This window comes from Poromitra crassiceps (genome assembly GCF_964638095.1).
Source record: "Poromitra crassiceps genome assembly, chromosome: 3".
Taxonomy (NCBI): Eukaryota; Metazoa; Chordata; class Actinopteri; order Beryciformes; family Melamphaidae; genus Poromitra; species Poromitra crassiceps.
The window spans coordinates 26,800,787-26,816,372 of record NC_139625.1 but is presented as its reverse complement, the minus strand read 5'-3'; the positions used below and the strand labels follow the sequence as shown (position 1 = coordinate 26,816,372).

At 42.5% G+C, this 15,586-nt stretch overlaps 2 protein-coding genes across 6 annotated transcripts; one reads left to right on the top strand and one right to left on the bottom strand.

Annotated features, from left to right (window-relative positions):
• Positions 1-130: 130 nt before the first annotated feature.
• aldh6a1 (aldehyde dehydrogenase 6 family, member A1) lies at positions 131-10,194 on the bottom strand. Its single transcript, XM_083633261.1, has 12 exons — positions 10,068-10,194; positions 9,502-9,543; positions 9,311-9,385; positions 8,349-8,510; positions 7,953-8,031; positions 6,968-7,270; positions 3,556-3,677; positions 2,928-3,117; positions 2,187-2,368; positions 1,868-2,047; positions 814-912; positions 131-709 (listed from the first exon to the last, which is right to left on the bottom strand). The coding sequence occupies exons 1-12, from the start codon at positions 10,104-10,106 to the stop codon at positions 605-607; spliced, it is 1,578 nt and encodes a 525-aa protein (XP_083489387.1). The 5' UTR covers positions 10,107-10,194; the 3' UTR covers positions 131-604.
• A 379-nt stretch (positions 10,195-10,573) lies between these two features.
• Positions 10,574-14,057, top strand: gstz1 (glutathione S-transferase zeta 1). Of its 5 annotated transcripts, XM_083633716.1 has the most exons (10): positions 10,574-10,700; positions 11,043-11,094; positions 11,176-11,243; positions 11,337-11,435; positions 11,535-11,660; positions 11,887-11,962; positions 12,067-12,119; positions 12,218-12,267; positions 12,441-12,516; positions 13,990-14,057. In XM_083633716.1, exons 1-10 carry the CDS (start codon positions 10,671-10,673, stop codon positions 13,996-13,998), a joined length of 639 nt encoding a protein of 212 aa, XP_083489842.1. In that variant the 5' UTR covers positions 10,574-10,670; the 3' UTR covers positions 13,999-14,057. The 5 variants fall into 5 exon arrangements, with proteins under 5 accessions (XP_083489842.1, XP_083489840.1, XP_083489838.1 ...); XM_083633714.1 differs by lacking the exon at positions 13,990-14,057 and having other exon boundaries at positions 11,355-11,435; positions 12,441-12,588; XM_083633712.1 differs by lacking the exon at positions 13,990-14,057 and having other exon boundaries at positions 12,441-12,588.
• The last annotated feature ends 1,529 nt before the right edge of the window (positions 14,058-15,586 follow it).

Here is a 15,586-nt window from a genome sequence, read left to right as displayed (position 1 = left end):
TCATGTGAATTCTCCCTCTCATATACTGTATAAGGGGTCACATTAATCTTCTCTCTCTCATAAGGCTCATACGAATTCTCTCACTCTCACTCCCCATTTAAAAGGTTTGGTTTTAACAAATAGGTCTTTATTCAAATGCTACCTTTACTGAGCAGAATGCAATGTGTCCATGGCAACATACATTCATCAAATGTTGTGGATTAGAAACACTACGTACGTGAGCTTTCAATACTGCTGCTGTATTGGAAAATGAGGCGCTTCAAGCCTTGTTAGCACATTGCATTGCTGTCCTCCAGGTCCTTTGCATTGTTACATCTTCATACATGGCCATGGTGGCTTTACATTAGAGCAGGGATAGCTTTACACTATATACATAACTAGTATCAAATATGCATAGATAGGTATCAAATCTACAGGTCTGTGATGATGGCTGACTTCAAATCTACCACTGGAAATAAAAACACTGTTCATTTCTAAGCAATAAGGCCTGTTTTGAGTGTGGAAGAGGGCTGTCTAGGCCTTTTGGGTTATCGCACTGAGCAGTAGTGTTCACATTTCAATTCACAATGCATGATGGGTAGAGAGTGGGCTTCATACTAGCCAGTTAGCGTCCCATGGTGGGCATGGTAACTGCAGGACTTTTCAAGGTGGCATCTTCAGCTTTCCATTGTGAAGTTATCGTTTTGATCTGTGTGTAAAACTGGATTCCCTAGAGGGAAATAAAGACAACACAAATTATACTTTGCCTGCTACTTTTGTGATTTCCTTGAATTTACGAGACTGAGATATATCTAGTTGTTTATCGATACTTACTTGTTTTCCATAGAAGTTGGTGTCGCCTCTGAAGGATCCTCTTGATCCAGTGAAGGAGAACATAGGCAGCGGGACAGGGATGGGAACATTGACTCCGACCTGCAGAACACAAGGTTTTTAAGAGGTCAGAAACTCCAGCAACACTTGTAGTCAAAAGAACAACAACTTTAGTGTTGCTGGAGTTTCTGACCTCTTGAGACCTTTCCTTTCTCCATGATGCACCTTGGAAGTAGGTGACGTTGTGCCAGAAACCTCTACTCTGAACACAAGCATTTTCCCAACCATTAAGTGTAAGCTTTGTAATCCCCTGGATCCAGCTCAGTGGATGAGGAAGATGTGGTTGAAGATGTGGTTGATGAGAGATGTGGTTCACCCAAAGCTTTTCAAAAACTAAACAATACAACACACCAATAAATCAATCCCCAAACTGTATATCTGCAGTTTTGGATGCTCACTATGATTTAGAATGTTTGAAACTGCGGGAATAAGTTTGGACACACTGAAGTCAGGCCTTTTGGCGAAGGTGCAGGGTAGAAAAAAAGAAAGAAAGGGAGATGTTTGTTGCATGGAGGTTTGGAGAGGAGTACAGCACATGGCCTGCACAGCATTCCCCGACATGTGAACAGCAAACACAGGGCATAACTAGGCTCCACAAGCAAACAAACAGGGTAAAGGCGTTGAACACGTTGAAAAGGATAGGAATCCCTTTTGAGCTTAATTTAAGATTCACCCTCTTCTAATACGACCAGGAAAAATTTCTCTATGTCCCCCCTGTTTTGATTTAAAAGGCATATATTTGCTGTGTCTATTTGCAGTCTTGATGGGGTGGGGAAGTGGAGAGAAGGGGTTGCTAACATGTATATTTTAGGTCAGGGGCAAACAAGGCTATACTTGCCATGGAAAATGATTGTTATTTTATGTGTGTGTGCGTTTTGAAACAGAAAAGTAATGCGCTCCTTGTTGAGAGATGCTGTATAGACATGACAGAGGGTTGTGAATGTCTCCTTTCTCCCAAAACAGAAGAACAGCACATTTGGAGGTTACAGCCACTCACCTGGCCCACGTCCACCTCGTGAGTGTATTTGCGTGCGGTGGCGCCATTTGTGGTGAAGATAGCTGTGCCGTTGCCATAGGGGTTCCTGTTGACCAAGCTGATGGCATCATCCAGAGAGTCTGCCTCGAGAACAACCAACACAGGCCCGAAGATCTCCTCAGTGTAGCACTTCATCTGGGGCTGAGAGAAAGCACAGGAGATGATGACACTTTAGGTCAGACTTTAACCAGCAATTGTGTTTTTCAGGACTTCTTCATGGTGCTTCATGGTCAGTTTAACATCTGACTGCATGTCCACATAATGAAGTAAAACCACATACTGTGACATTGCCGATGATGGTGGGTCCAACAAAGTTGCCGTTCTCATAACCCTTGACCTTAACGGTTCTGCCGTCCAGCAGCAGCGTAGCTCCCTCGTCCACTCCGCTCTGGATCAGGCTGTTGACTCTCTCTTTTGCCTGGGGAGAGATCAGAGGGCCCACATCTGCACCGGGCTGGTCCCCTAGCAGGGCCCCCCAAAACAACCAGCTATAGGGTTACATACAATTGCACTCGCATGACAAACAACCAGCTATACAGTTACATACAATTCCACTCGCATGACATATGTACACACAAGAAAAGGTACCGACATTCAAATACTCCTTCAGCCACAAACACACAAAAGCCAGGCGAGGGGCACCCAGAGCCACTCCCTCAGAAATGGATGCTTAGAGGTTTCCTGTGTAGCTGCACAAATTAGAGTCCATATCACTGCAAATGGGGAGAATCATTCTTTCTTGGACTCCACATCAACTTCCTTTCTCAAAGGATTCGATGCTCCGAGCCACTATTTAGCTTGGGGCCGCAGATCTGGCCACAAATTTGCAGCATGGCTGACTCAACAAGCCCTCTCTCCCAGCTGAGTCCCATGTGAAGTTACAGCAGGGCAAAAGGCGAGAGGCGCGGTTAGGGCGGCCTGGGTGGCCCCGAGATGCCGAAAACCAAAAAGGCCCTCTGGGGTGAATGGGGGCTCAGGAAGGGGTGAGGGGGGCCTCGGGCGGGGCGAGAGGGCGGGGTACCTGCGTTCACGCGCAGGGCCTTGGCACGCTGCACCAACTCCGGCAGCCAGCCGCGCGCCTCGCCCACCAGGATGGCTGTGGAGAGAGCCATGCAGCGCTGCCCCGCAGCCCCGAACGCCGCACCCACCAGCTGATTCAGAGTGTTCTCCTTGTTGGCATCGGGCATCACCACACCATGGTTCTTGGCTCCCTGCAGTACATGAGAAGCGGTTAGCCTCCTACTGTTTGATCTCTAGATTACTATTGGTCAGTGACAAATGAGTGCACATAATATCATGGAATGTCACTGCATATTGCATTTAGATGAATGTCCTCCGGCTCAGTTTAAATACTCTACTTCTGCTGCAATTCATTCCATTCTAACAGTTTGATGGAGGGAATTGATGGGGACAAGTCAAATTAAAAAGATGGACCATTGATAATTACCAGTCAGACAATCAGCAGTGATGCCCAATTACAATCTCTGTTCTGCAGCTCATCTCATCTGTACAGTTGGCAGTGAGGAGGAGCGAGAAATCCAACTGGAAATTGTTGGCCAATGCTGCCACCTTCTGGTCATTTATGGAAACTATCTCAGACACCAGTCCTGTACATGCATTCCCTTGCCTGGGCATTTTGACGCACTCACCATGTTAGACTGGACCCTTTTGCCGTTTTTGGAGCCCCTCTCATAAATATACTCTCCGGCTTGATTTGAGCCCACAAAGCTGATTGCCTTGATGGCTGGATGATCACAGATGAAATTTACAGCTGCGGAAAGAAAGCCATTCACAAAAATCACATTAATATCAATTTCCTTTAATCATCAAATTCCTAATTGTTTATTGTTTATTGTTTATTGTTTATTGTTTATTGTTTATTAAGGATCCCCATTAGTCCACACCAAGGTGTAGGACTACTCTTCCTGGGGTCCAACACATAATATAAAAAGACAACATAAAGACATTGGAACAGTTACAATTGATCTATCAAACAACAGCTTGGATAAACAACTTCAGTTTACAACAAAAATATGCTCCAACTACAAAATACAACACAAACAAAAATAACTAACTAATTAACGAAAACACTGAAATTAATGTCCTTATTCAAAGTTGCTTTTTTTAACTTCTTCTTGAAATTATATTTGTTACTAATCATAGTAATATTGCCAGGCAAACAATTCCAATATTTAACAGCCCTATACATCACAGTTCTTTTTAGTGCATTGGTTCTAGGTAGAGGTAAAATGAATTTAGTGCTTGAGGCGTGTCTGGTTGAGTAGTTGTGTCTGGTGTCTATGGTTTTTAGCTCTTTCCTTATACAATGTGGTTTACCAGTTTTAACAATGTTGAATAAAAAAATTACAATACTGCATGTCAGCCTCTGTTCTACTCTCAACCAGGACAGTGCAGCATGCATCCACTCCACGCTGCTCCTAACAGAGCAGCGGAGAGCAAGGCGCGCCGCCCTGTTCTGGGTGTACTGAAGTTTCATCAGATCTTGTTTTGATGCACTTGACCAAACTGTTGGGCAATAGTCGAGGCGTGATAGGACTAAAGATTGTAATACTATTTTAACCGTTTTGTTATTCAACAGTTGTGCACTCCTTCTAATCATTGAGATACCACTACTCATTTTAGACACAACATTATTAATATGAGTTGACCAACTCAACCGCTCATCAATTACTACACCCAACAATTTGGCCTCTCTGACTTGCTCAATAGCATCTCCATTCAACACAAGACATAATTTATTTTCATTTCTCAAGTTATTCCTAGAGGCTAGCGTGATACTCTTTGTTTTTGAAACATTTAACTTCAATTTGTTTTCACCAACCCATTTGGAAACCAGCATTAACTCATCCTGCAAAGATCTACTAACCGACTCCACACTCTCCGAAGATACATACATTGTCGTGTCGTCAGCATAAATTTCCATGCTTGCCTTGTTTAATACATAAGGTAGATCATTAACAAAAATAGAATAGAGTAAAGGCCCCAAGCAACTCCCTTGTGGTACACCACATTGGAGGGTCTTCATTTCCGAAAGTGTTCCATTGAACAATACACATTGTTTTCTATTATCCAAATAACTATTCATTAACTTACTCGAAAACTCAGTGAAGTTGTAAGCTGATAGCTTCCTGAGGAGTAGCTCATGATCAATTATGTCAAATGCCGCGCTAAAATCCAGAAGCACAGCACCCACGATTGACTTTCTATCTACTTGTTTCAGCCATTCATCTGTAAGTGCTGTGAGTGCTGTACTTGTGGAATAGCCAACCTTGTATGCATGCTGGTGTTCTGAGTCAATGCTGTTTTCTCTGAAATATCTTTGAATCTGGTCATACATAATTTTCTCGAAAAGTTTGCTTACAACAGGCAATATACTTACAGGTCTGCTGTTCGGTCCAGCAAAGGACTCCCTAGTGTTTTTTGGCAGTGGAGTGATCTTTGCTATCTTCCATAAGTTTGGGTAAACACTGTTCTTAAAACACAAATTAAAAATGTGACAGATAGGTACTGCTACAAACTCTGCCACCATCTGTAGCAATCTTCCATCTAGATTATCAAAACCACATGGCTTATCACATTTTATTTTGCATAATAATCTTTCCACCTCCTTTACACACACCATTTTGAACTCAAAACTACAAACCTTGTCCTTCATAATTTTGTTCTTTATAATTGATTCTGAAAGTTTTCCATTCACCGGATTCATCTGACCTCTGATTTTATTTACTTTATCAATAAAAAAATTGTTAAAGTAATTTGCAACTTCAACTGGCTTTGTAATAAACTCCCCATCCACCTCAATAAATGAAGTTGTTTTGCCCATTTAATAATCAGTGATATCACGCTGTTGGATACTGCATTACACAGAATATGATGTCATTATCCTGTGTGCCATTGTGGGAGAACATGTAGACTCCAAGCTTGGATGTTAGAGTAAGGTGGGTATTCAGTGTCAAAACTTTTTTTTTTTTATTACTAAACTACCTACCAATAATAATTTGAACTGGCCTACAAAATAACGCTTCAGCCGGAGGCAGAACTCGCCATCTTCGGATGGTCAGAGTCCTCTCTGAACTTCCCTACAGCTGTGCAACAGTCTCTGACACCGGACAACTGTTGCCAAAAAACTAATTCTGATGTAATGGAAGTCCCCCTCTTCACCTTCCTTTCAATTGTGGTTGACGGACCTGATCTCTGTGATACGGATGGACTCAGGTTCCTGAGGACCAACTCACTTAAAAAAAACAACAACATCTGGGACCCGTTTCTCGCGTAACTCGATGAGGTTAGGGGCAACGGATGACTCGCCTAGCTGGTTTCTCATGGATCCCTTACGTGGGATCCCATGCACAACATCTCTTACAAGCACATATTAGCACCTTATGCAGCCGGTAGCACCATGTTATAATATTGAATGTCAATGATGTATGCATGCTTTTTCTTTTCTTTTCCTATGTCTGAGCCTGTTCGTTTGTTCTGACAAAAATTGAAAATAAAATATGGGGGGGGGGGGGGGGGAATAATAATTTGTACTAGGCAAAATAATTAATACACATTTTTTTCACAGAAATATGTCGGGTCTGCACAAGGTTTTAGACACTACTGCTTTGTGTAGTAACAGGCAGCCAATCAAGAGCCTGTTTGATACTAAGCCATTGTTTTGCTTTGCTCCGATTGGCTCACGGCCTGAGAGAGAGAGTGAGTACGGGTGATCAGCTGGGACAAAGTTCAACAACAAGCAAAAACCAAGACTAGAGACTGTATAAGACTAAGACGTTCAAAGGTTATTGTCCCTATTGATTTTTTTTCATTATGTTTTAATTCCGGACCAAGGCAGAATGTCACAAGGTTTATCAAGTGGACACCTCCAATCATAAATATTTCATTGAATTTGGCCCACGACACCTCAAGAGCACTAAGTGTTAGCGCCCCAGCAACACCCCCCTCCACTAAACAGAAGTCTAGCCACCTGTGTCCTCTATCAACACTTATGCTTACACCTAGCTCACAACATGACCCGGTAATGCCTGAGCTTATTACCGTCATGTTGTCCGTGGATGATGTTGAGCGTTCCGTCTGGAGCGCCGGCGTCCTGCAGCATCTTGGCCAGCAGCATGGTGCAGCCCGGCACTCGCTCCGAGGGCTTCAGGAGGTAGGTGTTGCCGCACACCAGGCCCATGGGGAACATCCACAGAGGGATCATGGCGGGGAAGTTGAAAGGGGCGATCCCGGCGCAGACCCCAATGGGCAGGCGGTAGGTGTAGGTGTCCATGTCTTTGGTGATGGAGGGCAGGGTCTCACCGAGCATCAGAGAGGTGATGCTGCAGGTGTGCTCCACCACCTCTAGAGGGAGGAAGAGAAGCACCATTCAAAAAAACAAATGAAAACATAAAGGGCAGCCACACCACAGAAAGTAAATACATTATCCAAGGCAAACGTCCAGTCTTATTTTTGTTTAAATTAAAACATGAACAAAACAAATCATCCATAGGGTGAGATACTTTCACTTTCTCCAATGCACACAACTTTTTTCATTAAATATCTTGCATTAAGTGGCATTATTTTCATGTTGACACTAATAAATTAATCCACCTACATTAAGATATAATCTCATTTCAAGAAAAATACTGAAGCATTGCAACACTAACACAAATCTAAATAATCATTAAGGATATGTTTCGAAGTGCAAAACAATCCCAGATCATGTGTTTAAGAAAGGAGTGGGTGTAGACTGCTAACAGTTACATGTATTATACCATGTACATCAATTCTGCAAAACTAAACAGACCAATGGGGGAAGTTAGTGTCATTCATTTAAAGGTTCATGGAGTAAATTGTCCTTTTTTCAGGTTTCTGTATTTAGTTAGTTGCAGTGTACTGATTAACTATTCCAGCGGCCACAAAGTAAAAGCAGATATAGGGTAACAGTCAAAAGTTTAACTACATGTTGCCCTTTGAAAAGGTGTGTGTGTGTGTGTGTGTGTGTGTGTGTGTGTGTGTGTGTGCCTTCACGTGCAAAACTTACGCAATCCTCTGAAAACATCCCCCTCTGCATCTGCAAGGGTCTTGCCCTGTTCCAAGGTGATCGACTTGGCCAGTTCTTTCTGGAGGGGAAAAAAGCCAAGGCAATCCTCATATCAGTCCTCTATTTTCAACTTTCAACTGGAGAGTCAACACCAAAAGAAAACAACACTATGAACCAATGTGGTCAGTCAGTCTATGAACAGTAAGTGAAAACAGAGTGAAAACAAAGTTAAAGTATACAGTTGAGTTTTTGAAAGACAAAGTAATGCTAGAAAAGTGTCAAATAATTTATGATGTGCAGCAACAGAAAAGGTATGATGAAGTGACTGCATACAGTTATATTAGTACTAATACACTGGACTACACCTTCCACCTTTCACACTTGCTCTTGACGTACAATGTTGTCCTTGATAAGCTGCTGATAGCGCAGAAAGATCTGCTGGCGGGTCAAGATGGAGGTGTCAGACCAGGACTTGAAGGCCCGGGAGCAGGAGTCCACAGCAGAGAGCATCTCCTCCTGGGTGGCCTTGGGGACGCGGGAAATCACCTCGTTGGTTGCCTACAGCGGAGGAAAAGATGACATCATAAGGAGAATGTTTACAACGTAAAGACAGATTTTTTTTTACGTTCAGTAAAAATAAGGTAACACGTAAACCCTCACAGATGTTCAGTTTAGATTGTGAGGTGCGAGGTGGGGGGAAACAGACTTTTCCTCAACTGACAGTTTTTCGAAGGACACAGATGCCCTCTGATCTATACGGTTACATGACATTAGCACTTTAAATAATGCTTTTTATTTGGGGAACATATAACTTTACATAGCAGAGGGTTGTGTGAACCTGCTCAAACAACAAAACCAGTATTTCCAGATGTAGTTATGCTGCTGTGGAGAAACCAGTTTGCACTAATAAGCTCATTACATTGAGTTCACGCAAAACATAAATGACTCTGCTGCTCTGAGCCATATAACTGTGTAACTACACTCAGATATTCCCAAAGTAATATAACTGTGTAACTACACACATATATTCCCAAAGTAATATAACTGTAACTACACACAGATATTCCCAAAGTAAAAACATAAATTACTCTGCTGCTCTGAGCCATATAACTGTTTAACTACACACAGATATTTCCAAAATAACTGCTCTGTATAACTGTATAACTACACACAGATATTCCCAAAGTAATTGCTGTTATAATAACTACACACAGATATTCCCAAAGCAAGTTATCTGTTATAACTGTGTAACTAAAACATATCCCCAAAGTAAAGTTCTCCGTTATAACTGTGTAACGACACAGATATTCACAAAGTAAGTGCTCTGTACAGCAGCCTAGGCCAGGTCAGATACTTACAGGATTGTGAATATCCAGCCATTCTGAAGTCTTGGATTCCACAAACTTCCCATCAATGAACAGCTTGGTGGTGGGCTGTGAGGAGAGATGTTACATCACATCTTAGTCTTTTCATCATGTGAATTATCCATCTATAACACGTGATGCCAGGTGTAATAGCAGGCCAATATAGGAAACCTTCGCCCACTCACCACTGAGGAGGAGTAGCACATGCGGCCAACCTGGAGTGGGACCTGTGAAGGAAGTCCAGCAGGTGCTTTGAATGCATCAAATAATAATTGACAATCATAAAATGCCGACCTTAATGGTAGGTCTCCTGGCCAGCAACCAACTGTTTCCAGTTTCAGCCAGATTGCACAAGATAAAGATTAATGTGCAACTATGGAGCGGATAGAGCAGATGAAAGGGGACAAAGTCAAGCATGCAGGCTTGGAGTCTGAATGTAATTAGTTCAGCTGGTAGGTGCACACAGGGACAGATAACAGGTGACAGGCTATTTGTTTCATATAATACTATACAAGGTAAAGTATTTAGAAGCCTACAGTTTGCTGATACAACATGCACAGAAATGAATCTAACCACAAGAAACAAATGGGAGTTAATCCCATCTGCGAGTGAGTCTGTATCACAGTCCAGACACCCATCTTGCTGCACATGACGCCTGGCAGTTTGTAAACATTGTGAACTGTCAAAAGCTGCGACCATAGCTTCCTCTGCAACTGAGGCGAGTTGTAGGCTAATTGCTTATCACTCTTACCCTTGTCTTCAACAGTGATCTCATTGCTGTCGTCGCCATGATGGAAAGGTGATTGTATGTACTTGATGTTGTCGATGTTGTACACCCCAAGCCCACAGGTAGGACTGCTGCCAGCAGATAGCTCCAATATCCCCCTTCAGCAGGAGACATATAGGTGGGGGCGGGACCAAAGGGAAACGGTGGCTTGCTATTCGCTCCATGTGAGCACTCCCATAAATGCTGCAGTCTGATTGGATAGGTGTGGGTGTGCACTGTCCATTCGCTAGTTGAGATTTCAGGGGATCCCGCCTTAGTTATGAAAACCGACTAACCATTGGATAAAAGCAGTTAGCCATTCCTGCAGCATTAACTGGCTGGGCGTTATGCAACCTCTAGTCTAGTCGATCTGAAGTGTGATCCAACGTTACGTTTGTTGTAGGCTGCATAATCATTCACCCGTCGTAGAAAACAGGAATAAGGAAAGAAAATGGGCCATTGCTGTGAAACGTGCAGGATATGATCGACATGTTGCAACAATAACAATCTAAAGCGTATCCTCAAAGTCAAAATAAAAGTGATACGTTGTGGCAACCACTAAAGTGATACATTGTCGCAACCGCTACAATGCACTTGTCCTTCGCTTGCATCGCCAAGGTAACGTTACTATATCACTTTTACTTTTTTATGTGCTCTCGCCTCTCTAGCCCGCTAATGTGAACCATATGAAGCCCTGGCCTGGTGGTGCTGAGGGTGCTGAGTCATGGACCAAAGAGTAGGTAGGAGGGATTTTTAGGAACTCGTCCTATTGGCCGCTGGATGATGAGACTTGGCAGCTCTCTAGAAAACTTGCAATAGTTTACTCGCTGTAGCTGAACGCATGATTGTCCAACTATGGCAGCCACAAACAAGGTGAACCAGTAAAAACCATAGCTAGATTTAAGAGAACAATGTGATTTTCAAGTGCACTCATTTTCTTTTGTTTTGTTTTGTATTTAGCCTGTTCTTCACGGATACTTCAGAAGCTCCTGCTCCTGGAGGGTTCGCATTGGTAAGTCATGCCATGACTTGTCTGCTTATCTGTTTGATACTTTGTTTTTGACAACATAATAATTGTCATCTTGTGCACCAGCTTTTGCTCTTAAAGGTATTGAATATGACCAGGTTCCAGTCCATCTGATCAAAGATGGAGGTCAGCAGGTTAGTAGCAACTGTAGTAGATGAATAATGGCTAGATGCAGATATAATAAAAAAAAAGACAAAGAAATTAATAACAGGAAGAGTCTTGTGAAGTTTCTCTGTGTACTCAAGCTTACAGACCAGTACAAGGCATTAAACCCAATGCAACAAGTGCCTGCAGTCCAAATTGATGGCATCACCCTGTCTCAGTCAGTGAGTTACCAAACGCCTCACCTGTTTCATTCAACAAAAGCATCCAAGTGTGTAGTTGTGTGGAAAAGTGAAGTGAAAACGTGCTATTTGCTCACACAGCTGGCAGTGATCCAGTACATCGAGGAGACCAGGCCAGGACCTCGGCTTCTTCCTGCAGACCCAAAGAAACGAGCCCAGGTTCGGATGATATGTGACCTCATCGCCTCTGGGATACAGCCTCTACAGGTGAGCACAGCAAAGCACATCCAAAATGATTCAAACTGTCAAACTGAAGCAGGCAGTTCACCCATATAATTTAGTTCCACTTTGGTTCACTAAATCCAGACTAACATAGTTTATTTCCAAAAGGTGAGCTCAGACATTACAGTACATGGTCAAAATGATACAATCACCTAAAAAGAAACACTGCTATTCCTGTCAATGCATTCTTCTCGTTCCTTTATCATTTCAGAATTTGTATGTGATCCAGAAGATAGGAGCAGAAAAGGTGCAGTGGGCGCAGCATTTCATTCAACGTGGCTTTCAAGGTTTGTGGAGACCGGACTCAACAACTTTACATCCAGAATTATTCTAAAGGTTCCTCAGACATCATTTGCAACTTTAATCACTTTAACCTTTTGTCCTGTGCCAGCTCTAGAACCCATCCTGAAGGAAACCGCGGGGAAATACTGCATAGGCGACGAGGTACAGTAAGAGGATGTCCCATTACGGGCATGGTGACACTGTGATGTATAGAGGATCATCAAGACTTCATACCTAATAACCAAGTGTTTACCTCCTAGATATCTATGGCTGACATCTGTCTGATCCCTCAAGTCTACAATGCAGAGAGGTATGTGATCAGTAATTTAATAACATCTCCAACACAAATGCCCAAATAGGTTAATATGAGTTCTTATTTTTGCTAATAAACACAGTGAAGGACAGTACAATAATTGTTTTAATGGATCTTATGGAAAAAGTCCTATGAAAAAAGTCTGACTATGAATTTCAAATCCCCAACAGGTTCAAAGTGGATGTCGGGCAATACCCAACCATCAAAAGGCTGAATGAAACGTTACTGGAGATTGAGGCGTTCAAAGTGAGCCATCCGTCTTGCCAACCAGACACACCTGCTGATATTCAGCCGTAGGATGATGGTCATTCAGCATTAGAGACAGTCACTTTGTACATTCCTCAATAAAGTGGTTTGTTAGTAATCCTGTTTAAATATCCTTACTTTAAATAATTGGGTTAAAACCCAATTACCCAATCCAGGACTTCCTTCACATACATGTCAAAACAGCTTAATGTCTTTTCATACAATGATCTGTGAGGAGAAAATTAAGGATAGAAACAGTGGATGAAGCACACCGATCAGAGACATAAAGCTCCTTACACACCGGGAGCGTTTTTTTCTTCTTCGTGCGATTATTTCGCACGTCAATATTTTCTGAACCTAAGGCTGTTGCACACCAAGAGCGATGTAAATATACAGCACGGAATTGCAATGCGAATTTTGACCCACCTGTCAATCACAGCAACAGATGTGTACACGTCGGAAGCGAATTTCTGAAAAATCAACCTTGGTCCGAAAAAATAAACACAGCAATAACACTCAGCGAAACTTCACCGTTATGCACGGTTGCATTGACTGAAAAATATTGACGTGCGAATTAATCGCACGGGGGGAAAAACGCTCCCGGTGTGTAAGGACCTTCACTGTGCAAAACCCCTCAAACCACAGTTTGCAACATTGTGGAGGAAGTAGGCATGGTTATCAGAAATTATAAAGGGAAAAAAAAGCAACTATAATAAGATCAAGTTCAATTGGCCCTTCTTTGCTAAGGAATATATAAACCCCACACATACTGTATATTGTTGAGTTAAAATCTCTTTGTTTATTATTTGTTTATTAAAAAGGATCATTAGCTGTAGTGTCCTCTAGAGAGAGAGTGGTATCAGTGGAGGACCAAAATGGGAGACTCATTAGCCAATGAACAGCCAGTAAGGGGTCTCGTGCTACTTTTGCATGCTAAAATAAAGCTGATAATGTACAATTTTATTCAAGAAAAAAAAAACTTTCAAAGGACAACACAAACCGTCCATTTTGCTGCAACTCGACAGTGCTGCTTAATCCAGGACCTTACTTCCTGGAACTCGAGTAAAAAACTGGTCCATTGGAGTGAATGGAGATGTCGCGACTCTTCTTACACGGATCTGATTAGCTGAAGCCTAGACGACAGTCTTCTTGGGGCCCTTTGGAGCCAATACAGGTTAGTGTGCAGAATTCGGCAGTGACAAAAAAACAAATATAATGAAGGATAACTCAAGCAGAAGAACCACAATTACAAAGAAAGAGATGTCAGCATTTGTCTGTGACATCATCAGGTCAGTACACAGCAGGAAAAGTCCATCAGAGATTCTCCTTTGGGTGTCGTCTGTCACTTATCACCCGGGATTTCCACTTTGCACTTGAACATGTCATTGTAGAAGCTGCCAGAGCAGTCTGATCCACCAAACACCAGCAGTGTGCACTGGGTGCTGACACGTTCACCCCGCTTTTGCTTCTCAGTGTCCGTAAGCATGGAACAGCCCAGATGTATGATGCTGTGTCCGGCACGGGGCTTGGAGCAAAGCAGAGGAGATACCACTGAACTCCACATACTGGTGTCTGGGGAGAAACCGAGGCAGGAGCCTTCACTGTACAAAACATTACTTAGGACACAACAGACAGGATGACTCAGAAGATAAATCCAATTCCATGTCTTTGTGAGAGTACCAAACACATTAAACAATAACAATAAAAAAATAAAAAAAATATGTTTTTCTTCTTGCTCCTTCAGTTGAATGTTTGAGGTTCACTGTGCAGAGTGATGTCTGTGCAGAATTTGACACTAGTGGCTAGAAGGTCTACTGAAAGTGGAAATTGGCTCTGCTCGTTGAAAAGGCGATTTCCTACAAGCATGATTTGTGACATCGCAAATACTTGGAGCAAATCCCTGTCCAGTATTCAGCAGTTAAAGTAAAATATTTTTTTGTTGTGGAAAATCCATATCAGACACAAATTATTAGTCAAAGTAGAGTATTTTATGTACATCTTAAAACATGACTTTAGGGGTTTTAAGGTCAAAACTGGACTGCACTGACAAATGAGTCATTTGAATAATGAATTCTTATTCACTCAGTACACGCATGCAAGTAGCACAAATGAGAGGAGAAAAGCTACAGTACTCACCAACATTGAAGATGTGTACATCCTGCAGGGCTCCAATTGCACTGCAGCCTCCACTGATCAACATCCTGTTAGCTGAAACTGGGAGCGCTGCGTGGAACCTGTCCGGACACAGGCAACTGTCAAATCATTGTTCTCAAAAGGAATTAAATCTGAATGCAACCACTCACTCCTTTTCCCCAGTGTTGAGCAATCCTATAATATAAGAATGCAAAGTGTCTGTGAGTGAGTGAGCAGAATTGTGTTTGGCCACAGGCCCACAGCTATGCCATTTTACGTGCCATGTTGGGCTGAATCTTTCAGGAAGTGTAAAGAGCACCCCTGAAGGTGACCTAACTGAGCCGGATGTTTAAATTAGGGCCGACTAAATGGGCAAAAATTGGTGGCCAAAATGCCTCAACACAGCTTCAGCACCCTGGAGAGCTGCAGAGTGGAGCAGCACACAGGTGAGCGAATGAATGGCCAGTCACACGGACGGGTATTCTATAATAAAAATGTGAAGTGTCTGCGAGTGAGCAAATTGTGTATTTGAAGCTTTTTTCTGAAAATCGCGTTTAAAAAACACATTTACATTTCAAAAGTCATAAAAGTGGTCCTCGTTTGTGAAGATTATCTTGCTGAACACAAGTTCACTGTTTGATCAACTTTTGTTAATCACAGACCTTATTTCATGCATTTAACCCAAATCCCCGTACTAAAATCCCATGTCACCTAACGAACCGGAAGTGCTACTTCTGGACTCGTTCCTGCGGTACTCTATAATAAGAATGCAAATTCTGTGTGTGTGTGGGTGTGTGTGAGTGAGAGAGAGAGAGAGAGAGAGAGAGAGAGAGAGAGAGAGAGAGAGAGAGAGAGTGAGCGCGTGTGTGTGTGTGTGTGTGTGTGTGTGTGTGTGTGAGAGAGAGATAGAGTGTGTCTCTCAGTGAGTGAGTGAGTA